This window comes from Pyxicephalus adspersus, chromosome 9, assembly GCF_032062135.1.
Source record: "Pyxicephalus adspersus chromosome 9, UCB_Pads_2.0, whole genome shotgun sequence".
Classification (NCBI taxonomy): Eukaryota; Metazoa; Chordata; class Amphibia; order Anura; family Pyxicephalidae; genus Pyxicephalus; species Pyxicephalus adspersus.
The window spans coordinates 20,916,456-20,931,109 of record NC_092866.1 but is presented as its reverse complement, the minus strand read 5'-3'; the positions used below and the strand labels follow the sequence as shown (position 1 = coordinate 20,931,109).

The 14,654-nt window shown below is 42.0% G+C and overlaps 1 protein-coding gene across 1 annotated transcript in view; it reads left to right on the top strand.

The window, feature by feature from the left end:
* Nucleotides 1–9,465: 9,465 nt before the first annotated feature.
* BCAR1 (BCAR1 scaffold protein, Cas family member) overlaps nucleotides 9,466–14,654 on the top strand; it is a 91,362-nt gene continuing 86,173 nt past the window's right edge. The window contains exon 1 of the mRNA XM_072422890.1: nucleotides 9,466–9,862. Within this exon, the coding sequence (XP_072278991.1) occupies nucleotides 9,851–9,862 (12 nt within the window). The 5' untranslated portion in view covers nucleotides 9,466–9,850. The remainder of the gene's footprint in view (nucleotides 9,863–14,654) is intronic.

The following is a 14,654-nucleotide window of genomic DNA, read 5'->3' as shown; positions in this document are numbered from 1 at the left end:
AAAAAAAGGGGGGAGGGAAATAAAAATACAAAGCCCATGTGATTTTAACTTTTCTCCTTTTAAATAAATGTTTTAAAAATAAAACTCCATGGATGTTTTTATTCACATGAATTTACTGACATTTCTATTAAGTACGGTTTTGAATGTTAGCAGTGACAGATGCATTTTGTGCCTTCATTTTAAATTGGAGCAAATGTAGTTTTCCTGTGTTTTTCGGAAAGACATGATTTTTTATTGAGATCGCTTTATATTCAAGTATATACAGTAATTGTTTGTAAATCATATACATACAAGGGGGTGCTGAGAAGTTCCTGGCTTTGCCCCCTTCCAGAGGAAATTGTTTCTATTCTGCACATAATATAGAAAAACAAATTTGCTGCTCTCACAGGTGCTAATGACTGTAATGTCTCCCATTTAGATTTTGTACAGCTGCTGATATTTAATACTAGATAAATAGCAATATAATGCATATATGTGTGCAGCTCACCTAATTCTAATTTACCTATTGTGGAAAAAAATCATGTCATACAAAATGCAAGGGGGTGCTGAGAAGTTCATGACTTTACCCTCTTCCAGATAAAATAGAAAAACGAGTGTGGGGATATATGACAGCCTAATATCTTAGTATGTAACTGTGCAAATATCAGGTCTTAAACCTGCGATTCTTAAAACTGTCTTTTCTTTTAGTGAGAAGCTGTGATGGCAGAGGCACAAGCAAGTTTCACGTCGTTGGAGTTACGGGCCGTCATGAAGTTTTTGTTTCTCCAGGTCAGCAAAGGACAACACTGAGATGTCGCAAACACTGGGGGAGAAGTGTCCTTCCTACAGCACTGTCAAAACCTTGATATCTTGTTTCAAGACTGGGCATTTCACCATTGAAGATGAGCCCCGCAGTGGGCACCCCCAAACTCAACTGACCCGGCAACCTGCGATGCTGTCCATGAGCTGAATATTGAGGACCAACGAATATCCACAAAAGAGATAGCCCAGAATATTATCTGTTCCTGAATTTGAAGAAACACCTGGAAGGTCAACGTCTTGAGGACATTTCTGACGTAAAAGATGCTGCTGAGAGCTGGTTTGCGGCCCAACCAAAGGACTTTTATTTGAACGGTCTAGAAAAGCTGCAACTACGCTGTACCAAGTGCATCAGTCTCAGGGGGAATATGTTGAATAAATGTGTTATTTCATAACTCTGGCTCTCTTCTTTTTGGGCAAAGCCAGGAACTTCTCAGTACCCCCTTGTATATGATATCAGAATATGCACATTAAAATATCATTAGGGATCGCACTCAGTGACAATCTTCTGAAATCTTTTGGATGTCTATATGGGGCTTTAGAAATGACATCCCCCTAGTCTATGAATGAGATATTCTCGCAAGTTCCAGCAGAATATGAATGAGGAGTGTATAAAGGTGCCAATTGGAGTGGAGAAGAAGAATTAAATAATGTTGCAACAGAGAGATGGCTGACTGTATAGGATTTTATTTAAAGGATAACTTGTCTGATACATTGACATGGCTTTTTTCCGATGGACATGGATTACTATTACATTTTTCACTTTTTGAGCTGTGGTAGATTTTTTTTCTGAGTGGTCATTTGACTATTCAGAGCCAAGTAAAGGGGAATAAAACCTTAAGATATATAGAAAGCTGTTTTTCTCCAGCATCTTTATAATGAGAAAAAAATATTTGCCTTGATATTGTTTGCATGCAGCCAAATGCCAGTGGAACTAAATGGACTTTGGAGGGTGAAATACAAAATTATTTTAATTTCCCGCCGATCCTCCCGCCGACCCGCACCGACGCATGTACCAACGTCACCGGGAAACCCCTTAGATCTTGTCTCTGCACTTCGTGGCTGAAGATCAGAGAGGCAGGATGTGTCCCCAGGACCCGCGAGGACCAGCAGGACGATGGGGGATGTCGACGGAACAAGGTGTTTTTTTTTAAGTTTAATCGACCCCGAGTGTGACTCGGGATTACCGCTTTTTGCATTGAAAATCCACCCTCGGGTCACACTCAGGATTACCACGAGGAGGGTTAGCTTCTACAGAGCCTGCACATGTGTGAGATCGGAACTTTTCATTTCATTGTGGGGAAAAGCTCCTTCTGCACAGTAGGCATGCACAGAAGGAGCACCCTGAAGCCTCCTGCGATACATGACATAGGTATACCAGGACACTCTGTGCTTATATTAAATCTTTACCCTCACCGCAGTAAAGAGAAGGGGAGTTATTTTGGGGAAAAAAAACAAAAGGTATACACCTTATATAAAAAAAGGTTTTCTAGCCTTTTATATAAAGTACAAACTGTGGTGATAGGTCCAGTTTAAATGGTTACCTGGATTACAGGGACAAGCTGAAAACTAGATAAAATGTGCAGAGTTCCTAAATGTAAAAGATCAGCCTGACGCAGGGTAAATCTTCAAATCTTTAAAAAGGACAGGGTGTGGAGGACAAAGATAGACAATTCCAGGACCATCTGTATATAAACAATAATGAATAGACTGGGATTTCATGTGTAGGTACAAAAGACATGAGATACCCATCCAGTCTGGCTGAACTTTGGGAAGATGCTCACCTCTGTCTCACGTCATGATGTTATCATCTTGTGTAGAATATCTTTGAGCTGTTTTGTGTTCATCATAATATAAAGACTAGTACACACAAGTGGATCCTCTGCCAATTGGATCTGTTTTTCGGACAGTAGTGCCAATTCAACACAAGCAATCCAGGTGCAGAAAATAGATTAATGTCAATCAGTTTAAAGTACGTTACAAAACATTGACTTCATCAATTTAACTGTTTTATCAGATTAGAAATCAACCTAAACTGCCCATGTTTACCAGTCTTTGGCTGCATTGGGTTTGGAAACATCTAATAATATTCTTGTACCTGGAAGTTGTCTCCAGACTAGAGCTGCCTCTCTTTTTTTAAGACGGGGTTAGCATTATTCTCTGTTTTTATCAAAAGCGAGCCAATAAACACCCATTTGAGCCAGTTCAAAAAAACAGTATCACAGGGTTAAGAAATGAAACCTAAATGATTAGAGGGCCTCAGTGCCAAACACTTCCTATCCATTTATTTCATTCCAATCTTAAATGTAGCTCCTGCTTTAGGCATTTGTTGATCCATAGATGTGCAGATCTTACATTTGCATGTAAAGCTTAGTGGCTCTCTTTCTGAATAAAAGCTGAGTTACAGATTGATGGAGTTTTAATTGATGTTTTAGTAAAATGATGTTTATTTCTGGATAATGGAAGGGTTATATTTACAAGTATTAATTACCATTGGCCTATATTTACTGTGAGGAAATGTTGTTTGGAAGAAAAGAAATCCATGACCTGGGGCTATATGAAACTAGCACATTCCACAAATATCTGCATTGAAATTCTGCAGAAAGCAGTGAGACACGCAGTGAAAAGTAGAAAGACATAGCCTGTATCTCAGGTCATAGTCACTGAGCTGGAGCCAAGCTGCTAGTAATTAAAACAAAATGCTTGTGAAGGTCATTTAAGTCACGGGAGCCTTCTGCTGCAGATAAATCAGAATGGCTTTACAAATCGCTGGTTGATAAGTAATTATACAGCACAAATAGATTCCACATAAAAATGTTACGGTAACTGGGCAAACGACTCTTCATTGACAGACTAAGGCTACATACACGTCCAATAATTATCATTCGAAACGAACAACGAACGACCGATCATCTGATAATTGTTAACAAAAAACTGGCCAACGATGCCAATGAACAAGGAATGTCGCTGGAAACGAACGACCAACTCGCTGGGACCAGATCATTATCTATTGTGTGTACGGTCATTTAGTGATCGCGGATTGTTCTGTGATGGACTTTCTCCTGTACACGTCACTTCATACATTGTTCAAATAATCGTATCTAGCGTGTGTACATTATTGGTGGAATATTTTTGGACGATTGTATGGTTACAGCATGTACAGAAACCTGCACAATGTGATCGTTCAAAAAAATCGTGAATAATCATTGATCGGTCGTTATTGCACGTGTGTACGTAACCTAACATATCTGTGGGATTATAAGCGTGGGAACTTGTATGGTTTATGACCATTATTTCAACAATGCTTATCAAGAAACCCTGCACCCTTATCAAGGTGTTGGTCCTTAAACAATACAATTTTTTGCATTAGGTATGCCCTAAGGACTTCAGTAAACAATCACACCTAGTAACATCTTTGTATACAATCTCCTTCATTAGGCAGGACATAGGCATCAGTGAATGGGGGATAGGAATGCACAATCCATGGCTTCCAGGGCTGGTTTTGAGCAAGGACAAACTGGGAAGTTGCCCAAGGCCCCCACATTTTGCACATTTTCCAGGGGTTCACGGCATGGGTGCAGGGAGCTAGAATGCTATGCATTTGCACCCCCACTTCATATTTGCCTAGAACTATGTTTTGGCTAGTTTTTTTCTAAAACTCTCCCTGGATGGCTTTGAATGTCTCTTGATTTAGCTTCATTCCTTAACATTTACCTTCTAGCACTGATGATTTTTTGGATCAGAAATGGAGAAAGAGGGAGGTAGACTACTATGGTTGCAGCACTGTAGAAAACAAAAGTCATGAAACATTTGTAACCTGTCTGATCACAGAGAAAAGTGGTTCAGGGGTGTCTTTTAGATATTAGGTAGTTGCCAAATCCAGCCAAAAACATATCAAAGTCTGATGTCTATGGGGCTTTTTGGAGAGTAATATTTTGATCACCCACTTCAAATAAAGGTGCCACACATGGTGCTACAAATAACTGACCCATGTACAGCCCATTGGTAGTGTTTGAGGCTATATAGGAGATATATATGAGATACCTACAGTAACAATAGTCACAGAAAAAAAAAGGAGCAAAAAACTGGAAAATATAACCCAGTGTTTCTCAACCAGGGTTCATCCAAAGGTTGTTAGGGGTTCCTTGAGCAATTTCTGCCTTTAAGGTAAAGTACCACCAACACCAATCATCTCTTTAGTTGCTAGGTGGGCATTCTTCTCACTGGCCAGCAATGTAAGGAGTATACTCCCCAGTGACCACACTAATGTATTGTGAGCTGTGGATAAAGTAAATATTAGCAGGGGTTTCTTCAAACCTAAAGGGTATTTCAAGGGGTACCCCACGTTATGGAATGTTGAGAAAGGTTGGTATACTCCCCGACTCCTCGCTGTTGAAAAGTAAACACTTCAACTTTGTATCCTCCAAAAGCAATATGCCCAAGTCAGGAGAGGAATTTGGCAATCAATTTAAGGACTAACAGATTCTGTAGCCATGTATCAATGTTTTCTGTATATATTGAACATTATTCTGACCATTCTTTGTTTGGGTTATAACCTGCAGAAATTGAGGTGTATACTTAGCCAATACCCCCAATTCTAGCAATACTTTGGAGAAGTGATGTGCCAGGAAATGACAAACTGATGGACTTTTCTCCCCAAGATATCTCAGTTGGGGTTGCCTGTTGTAGTCTAAAGATACATATAAAAAGAAAACATCTGGACCAAACAAAAGTTATTATTATCTGAGTACTTATTATTGGTTAGGTATTAATTAATTGGACCTTCCATTGCTCTCATAGAACATTTATTGTGTGCCCTGAGCTGTGTTTTGCCCAGAAGAAAGCAGATGTCCATGATTCCCCTGTGGTTCCCCAAGCTTTAAACTGGCATCTGAAGCCAGACCTAGAGACATAGCCTGTGGCTGGAGGTTCCATAAAGATTTCTCCAGATGGCACATCAATATTTTGCCAATGAGTCATCTTCTACCAGCAAACACCACAACAATCTCCTACAAGCCAGTGGGATGGAAGCCAGGAGACTGTCTCCAGCTTTGGAACAAGTTCTGGATACTTGAAGCTGTACAGTAATGTTGGTCTCCCGCAGCTTTCCTTCACTCCGCAGAAAATCTCACATCGTGTGGCCAAACTGAAGTCATGGCCAGAAGATTATAAATGCCTTCCTCCTTAAAGGGCTAACAAGCTGAAATGTAAAGTCGTGTACACACTTCCAATTATAGACATTGGAAAGGATCTTTCAGGAACCTTTCCAACGACTAAGCACTGCACCATGCATGAATGAGTGCTGTACATATAGCACCGTTCTGCTCCCCCTTTCCTTGCATTACGATCGTTTGATGTTCATCATCCGTGGATCGGCCAAGATGGTTGTTTGGACGATGTACGACGCGCGCTGTACACACTTCAGATTCTCGTCCGATAACGGCGCCTGCGCCGATTATTGGGTGGGAACAATTGGAAGTGTGTACCTAGCTTAACACTGACAATGGATAAGCAGATGGAGCCCTTTTTAAGGGTATGGAAAAGAGCCACAATGATTCCAAGAATCTCAATTTGTCTTATAGGTGGTAACTGCTACACTTGAACAAATTGTTTAATTTTCAGATCAAATAAAATAATTGGATCTGATGTGATTTCAAAGCCAAATCTATTTTTACCGATCATTAACAGCAGATTTTCCACTTCTCAATCAATCGTGCGGTGATCGGAAGTGTTGGTAAACTTCATTCAAAAGTGGATACGTTGCATTGTGTATAAATGATCATTACATCTGACCGAGGTTCTACTCACTTTCTGTTGGGAAAAAATAAAGGAAAGGCAAAATAACGTACACGGGTGTCCAGTGTTTTAGGGCAAGTGACTGATCAATTACTGATCAGAAAATCTATCATATTGGTAGGTTAGGTGCCAATCTGTTCCTTTGTACCAGCCTAAAACGTGTTCCCAAGGAGGCCAGCCAACAGAGCAAAAGGGAAAGTACCATTGTGTGCATTGTAGTCGTAACGTGAACTGGGGCCCCATATGCAGAGCATTTCAGTTCCCAACACCCTGCCATTGTCAAATGGTGCCCTGGAGAAGTTGAGGGCCCGGTCAGCCGCTCCACTGGCTGCCCTTAGGCCACGTACACACGCTCAAATATTGTAATTGGAGACAATCTTTCATGTTCATTTCCAGCGACAAAACACTGAACAAGCACTGTACACACAGAGCCATTTAGTTCTATAGAGAGGAGGGAGAATGAGCAAGTGGCACCCAGCTGTGCCCTCCTCCCTTCACTCCTCTTTTATTGTCTGTCATTTATGGGTCCATCAGGGCATAGCTATGAATATAGGGGGAACTCTGTATGCCTCTGTACACGTTGGATTATAGCCTGAGATGAGCCCAATCGTTCGTATTGGATGAGAATCATCTGATGTGTACATAGCCGCAGGCTACCTCCCTAAATCTTAAACGAAGAACATAGCTTACCCCTCAGTTATAATGAATTAAATGAAATTTTACCAAACAGATTTCAATATAGAAAAAGCATGCGGCAGGGTCCTGTGTATTTATATTTCTTTGTGTATAGCTATGCATATTTATCTATCAATCATCAACACAGCAAAAACAAGAAGTGAAGAAAAATAAAGAAGAAAACAACAACATATGTGACAACAACTTATTGATGTGACATATATAAATGTTGTACATCACATTGGGTTCTGCTCATGTAAACCTGCAGGGTTCTGTGCTGTTTTTATGGAAGAATAATACTGCACATAGGACTCTGAAGAAAAGATTCTTTTTCATAAATTTATCTAAAAATGTGTAACAGAACAAAGTTTCCATTAAATTGCACAGACTTGCTTATTGTTGATTGATCCGGGTGAAATGATAAGTTCGGTTTATGATATCCTAATGTCTGTGGATATAGCTGATTATGGAGGTGAAGTCCAGTCGGACTTTGGGCAAGTTCTGGTTGGAGCTCCGCACAGCATGTGGCCACTTTTACAGGACAGAGATGGGGCAAGCCTAAAGGATAAGGAACAATAGCAATCCATAGACATTCTTATAACTTGCTGATTGACTTCCCTACCATTGGCAGCAGGCAACTGAGAGACAAGACATTTATACAATCCACATGAAAATGCTGAAGCCCAAGGAATCAGATATGTGATGATCATACCCAATCTACTAATTACAGATGTATTAGAAAATGATTGAACTTCAGTGGTTGCACACATCACAATGCTGGTGGATCTCAGAGGAAGAAGAAGCATCGGCTTAGGGGATCCCTATTGTCCCCCAATATACATCTGATACTGGAAACTGGGATCAGCTTCATCTATGATCATCTGAAACAATTGTGCTAATAATTACACTATCATTCCAATATTTACCCCATATCTTTAAATGCAAATTAAACGCATGGCCCACAAATTAGACTGCCAGACAGCTCTATGTGGACATACAGCTATATGATACTGACAGAGCGTCTATATGGGTGTCTTCACCCCAAACCACTGGATCAGAGACTGGACTAGAGGTTACTAGCTTAAGTGCAGGAATCTCCAGCCATCCATCCTTCCACTCTTCCAGCTATCCTTCCCTTCAGCCATTCATCCTTACTTATTTGCATCCCTTCTTCCATCCATTTCTTCTTCTGACTATCCTCCTTCCTTTTAATTCTCCATCCCTCCAGCCATCCATCCTTCCTTTCCTCCAGCCATCCTTCCTTTCTTCTCTCCAGCCATCCATCCATCTTTCCCTCCAGCCATCCATCCATCCTTCCCTCCAGCCATCCTTCCTTTTTTTTCTCCATCCCTCCATCCTTCCTTCCAGCCATCCATCCTTTCTTCCCTCCAGCCATCCATCCTTCCCTCCAGCCATCCTTCCTTTTATTTCTCCATCCCTCCAGCCATCCATCCTTCCAGCCATCCATCCTTCCTTCCAGCCATCCACCCTTCCTTTCCTCCAGCCATCCATCCATCCTTCCCTCCAGCCATCCTTCCTTCCCTCCAGCCATCCCTCTGTTCCCTAATTCTTTCAGTCACCGATCCCTCCTTCTGTTATCCCTCCATCCTTTACTTTTATTTCTGCATCCAGTCATCTATCTTTCTTGCCTCCAGCCATTCACCCTTCCAATGCACCAATACATCCATCCTTCCCTCTATCCCTCCAGCCATCCATCCTTCCACTCTTCCAGCTATCCTTCCCTTCAGCCATTCATCCTTACTTATTTGCATCCCTCCTTCCATCCATTTCTTCTTCTGACTATCCTCCTTCCTTTTATTTCTCCATCCCTCCAGCTATTCATCCTTTCTTCTCTCCAGCCATCCATCCTTCCTTCCAGACATCCATCCTTCCTTCCTTCCATCCCTCCAGCCATCCATCCTTCCCTCTATCCCTCCAGCCATCCATCCTTCCCTCTATTCCTCCATCCTTCCATCCCCCCTCCCCCATGCTGTCACACATTCCATGCCTCGCAGCTCCAGACCGTGGCACTCTCACACCTCCTTCTGCTACAGGGGGCAAGAATCTCCTTTCCCCGCCCCCTCGTGCTCATTTGCATAAGAAGCTAGTCTCATCCAATGAGGGAGCGCGTATTGGGGAGCCGCGGTCTGGGCCGTGCCATTGATGGGGTAATGTTCCCTCTCCCCCGGAGGCCCCGCCCCTCTCTGGCTCAGGGACTCGGGCTGCCAGCGAGACAGCCGGGAATACCGGGAGACGGCACGAGACGGCGAGAGCACCGGGAGCGCCAACTCCCCGCCTGGGACAGACAACCTATCGCGTGCCGGGCCTGGACATAGTGTGACCGGCAGCACTGACACCGGGGTACAGGGGGATCCGGACCGAGGAATTATGACCCCAACATTGTGCTGATCTGACAGACAAAGAGACGGCAGCAGAGACACCGAGCCCGGGAGCAGAGAGTGACAGGCACCCTGCCGGGAAATGCTAAAGTAAGGCTGCGACCTCCGGGACACTTACCGATCACCTGCACCGGATTACCGGCACATCGGCGACAGACAGCTGGAATAAGACACCGGGAACAATGAACTACCTGGTGAGTGCTAAAGTACCCCATGGGGCAGAATGTCTGGGGCAATAAAGGGGCACTCTGGGTGCAGGACAGTGCAGGTATAGAGGAGACATGGCCTGGGTAATGCAGCATAGATAACATACATATAGGGAACATACATAGAACATACATAGAACATAATATAACATACATATAGGGAACATACATATAACATACATATAGGGAACATACATGAGACATACAGAGAACATAATATAACATACATATAGGGAACATACAGATAACATACATATAGGGAACATACATGAGACATACAGAGAACATACATGAGACATACTTGAATGTACATATAACACACATACAGGGAACATGCATGAGACATACATAGACATGGAACATACATAAAACAAAATACATAGAATAAACATACATGGTTCACACACAGAAAATACATATAACATACAGGGACTATAGATGAGACATACAGAGAATACACTATACATGGAACATACAGGGAATATACATGGAACATACAGAGCCCACACTACAATCATTATGGTAACACAGAGGCTTGCAATACAAAGTGTGAGACAGGAATTTGGAGATTGTGCACACTTTGCCGGGCGACCATGAAGAAGAGACGGCCAAGGAATACTTGGAGTGTGGGGACAGACAGGAAGGAAGCCAGGGACCGGTCACCCCATCACCCCAGGCAGATCAATGTACAGTCATTTATACCAGCCAACCAAATGTTTGCCTAATATGGTTTACTGCCCCTATATCCCCTGGATCGGCCTTAGTACCCCTGGGGGACCCTGGAATATATATTCAGATCTTGGGGACCTCTACTGAAACCAATTTCTTGGGGTCAGTGGGGAAAAGCCTTTTTGTATTTGGTGCCCCCCATTTATTGGTCACCTACAATCCACGTGCTGTCATGAAGTTGGCTCTTCCAAGTGTTGGCCCCAGCACTATGCGGACCTCATCCAATGAAAGGACACAGAACCCCTATCATCCTTTGCTGTGATGGGTCCCAACCCCCATTCCATGGAACCCTAAGGTTCCTTCAGATTGTGAGCAATTTCCTTTCAGATTAATTTAAGTGACCCCCCCAATGATCTTTCTGGTTATCGGTAGGGGTGACATTCTTCCCACTGACCGCTATACTAATATACTGAGAGCTGTGATATAGTAATTGTAGTGTGGGGTCAACAAAGTTCTTCCCTATTTTAGGAAGGTCAAGAAAGGCTGCAAAATCTCTGAGAATGGCCGCTCTGGGCTGGCCTGACTGATGGCAAGGAGACATCTGACCCTGTGTGTGCAGTCTATGCTATTATAATTATTAATAAACAGGATTTATATAGCACCAACATATTATGCAGCGCTGTACATACAGACAGCAACACAGGAGAGGACCCTGCCCCGAAGAGTTTACAATCTAAGATATTCCTACTGATCTGGGAATTTCGTCCAGTCCCAAGTCTTCGGACTTGCTGCATAACTTTCCAGGATCTGATGTAGCATTCCTACGAACTTATTTACCATGGGATGATCCAGATATGAGGGATTCACCTAGAAATAGCAGGATTTTACTATTTGTAGAATAAGAGGAATCTCAGGAATGTTAGCTTTGTAAGAGAATGGCTCTTCATAGAGGTGGGGGTTGGGGGCTCCCATAAAAAGGGTGTCGGGGGTCTGTAGGTGACCACACACAAGCTGAACTTTTGTCCTAGAACTTGAGTGGTCTGATAAGTGTTTGCTACACATAGGCTGCAGTACTCTCAATAGAAAGTCTTTTTTTTTGGAATGGATACAAAACCCGTCTTGTGTGTATCAGGAGCTTCATACTTGTTTAATTTATGGATCTAATAATGTAAATGTATAATAGAAGTGCTATACGTGTAAATGTTTGGTAAAACAACTTCTGGTGGGGACGGTTCCTCTTCAAAGAGAACCAGTCACTAGTGGGAATCCGTAATATTAATCTTTACTATGCACAGGTTGGTATGGTAGTTCTGTTTTGCCTTTCATCAATTATTCACTTATTTACTTTCTCAGGATAAATATTTAGCTGTGAGTTTTATCATGCGTGATAACATACAGTTGCAAAACTACCATATAACAAAGATTGTGTTAGAATTACATGAAATGAATCTGATTATTACCAGTGCTACCCCCTCCAGTAACTCCCCTGACTTATCTTCATCAGGCCTGGGCTCAGGTTATCTTCCATGGTGGCCCTACAGCAATGACACTGATTTCTCAATGACAGGGAGAGAATACAAGTGAATAACGGCACCCACACATAACAGTGAGAGAAGATTCTATTATTAGAACCTTTTACAATTAAACATTTGTATAAGCTCTATACATTGGAAAAAACACAGAAACTGCCCAGCTAAGATTGTGGTTAATTACTATTATTGCACAGTATTCATATAGCGCCATCATATTACGCAGCGCTGTACATAATCCATAGTCATGTCACTAGCTGTCCCTCAAAGGGGCTCACAATCTAATGTCCCTACCATAGTAATATTTCATTTATACAGTCTAAGGCCAAATTTGGGGGAAGCCAATTAACCTAACTTCATGTTTTTGGGATGTGGAAGGAAACCAGAGTACCCGGAGAAAACCCACAGAAACCCGGGGAGAACTTGCAAACTCCATGCAGATAGTGTCCTGGCCGAGATTTGAACCAGGGACCTAGCGCTGCAAAGGCCAGAGTGCTAACCACTGAGCCACCGTGCTAAATTAGTGGTAATATGCAGTATGTTCAGTCACAGAAGTGGAATATTGTCTGAGACAAGGTTCTTTAACCTCTTTGGATACACAATGTAATAAAAGGATGTTTATTTATCCTAAAAAATGATGCTATGATGTGCTATCAGTGAGGTGACCTACTAATATTGGACTTCAGAGGTGAGCTCTGTATGGAGAGGATTGATGTAGTTTTTATATGGAATACTACTAAGAGATGCTGTTATTTGATGTGTGATGGTATTCCTCGTTATTTGCTTCCCGGCGTTTTTCTATTTTCGGGGCAGTTTTAGCAGGACGGTCCAGTGTTGCCATACTGAGTAGTAGTTGTAGGTGTCTGGCTACCCTATTGAATTCTCTTCTTCATAGCCATCATCAGCATTTCCACTTGTAAGAAGAAAGTTGAGATCATAATCATGAGAAACATCTCTTGAGATTTCCTAGTCATGACTTGCTTTATGGCTTTTATCCAGTTATTCTCTTTTGTTGCCACCATCTTGACCTTCTGGTCTTCATGGTTAAGTCAACCCAACACCCAATTTGGTTCTAAAAATATGTGTTTGGGTTTAATAGACCTTGGACCTCACAAAACGATTGGTCCGGCTTATATGATGGAGAAGATCTATCCTCTGGTGACTTGGTATGCTTTTATTGTTTGTTAGTTTTGGATGAAGTGTGGAAGGGTAATGGTGTCCCATTCATTACCATAATCATCAAGCCTGAGAATATTGGAAATAACCTAAATTTTTGGTTGACAATAACAGTATCATGAAAGTCTTCCACTTGGACATTCATTGTATTTACAACTGTCTAAGAAAGGATTTCCTTTCTTTTTTTGTGAGATTTCCTCACACTTCCTGTTGTGTCTACAAGACAGGAAGTGAATGTGAAGGTTCTCCAGGTCATTGTATATCTAGTAGTAGCTACTCACCTTTAACTGTACTTGTTCTTGTAATATTCGAGATGTTTCACAGCCTTCCAAATTTTGCTTAATCCGTTCTAGATTTATAGCAACATGTATATCTATAGAGAATACATTTCCTAATCCAACCACCATGGAATGGGAAACTGTAGAGATTGATAGAGATTAGGAGGTATGAAAATAGTTAATCATCCTGTTATGAAATCTCATCCTTGGTGTCAGGAAGTCTGCATAGGAGACAAAGGAGAACTGGCTTGGAAGAGGCCATGTCAACTCAAAGCTGAGTGGTACCTAAGGAACCCAGACCTTCACTTAAAATTCTGTTTAACATTTCTAAAAATCAATTCACACCTTCAGCCATGTAATTAGAAGGTTTACCACCTTTCTGCAGACTTTGACACCCAAGATGGGATAAGATTACATGTAGTCCCCGAGTTAAGGACATCCGTCATACAGACGACTCCTAGATACCAACAGGGCTTCCCTGCTTGTTAGTGTGCAGGACAGAGGCTTGACGGGGGGAGGGGCGATTTGCATGACTTGCAGAAGAAATCTTTTGCTGTTCTGCAAGCTCTTGTATTTCTTTAATGACCAAGACAAACTCTGCAGTTGTTTCATTTTGTATATCAAAGCACAGCTAATGAATGTCTAGGCCCCAGTTTTTTTTGCTTTGTGATTAGCTCACAGTGACAGTAACTGACACCACACTGCCCAATATTATGTTGAGACAAACATCTGTCCTAGTTGCATTTATTAAAATAATGTACCCGTTCCGACTTACATACAAATTCAATTTAAAAACAAACCCAGTGTTAATCCCAGAATTTTTTTTAAGCCGGGTGGGAAGAAATTGAAGGCGGGTGGCAGCCTCTGTTTTGTGACCCAACTCTTCAGTTAGCACCCAAAAACAGCCGGATGGTTATTGAAAAGTGCTGGGTGGTGTGCCCGGCTAAAAGGGTCTGGGGAGAACACTGAAAGCTACAGTCCCTATCTTAAGGTGCGTACACACTTCCAATTTTTATCGTTCAAAATGAACGACGAATGATCGATTGGGCAAAAATCGTTCGTAAAAAAAGTAACCAACGACGCCGACGAACGAGGAAAGTCGTTGGGAACGAACGACCGGCGGATCGG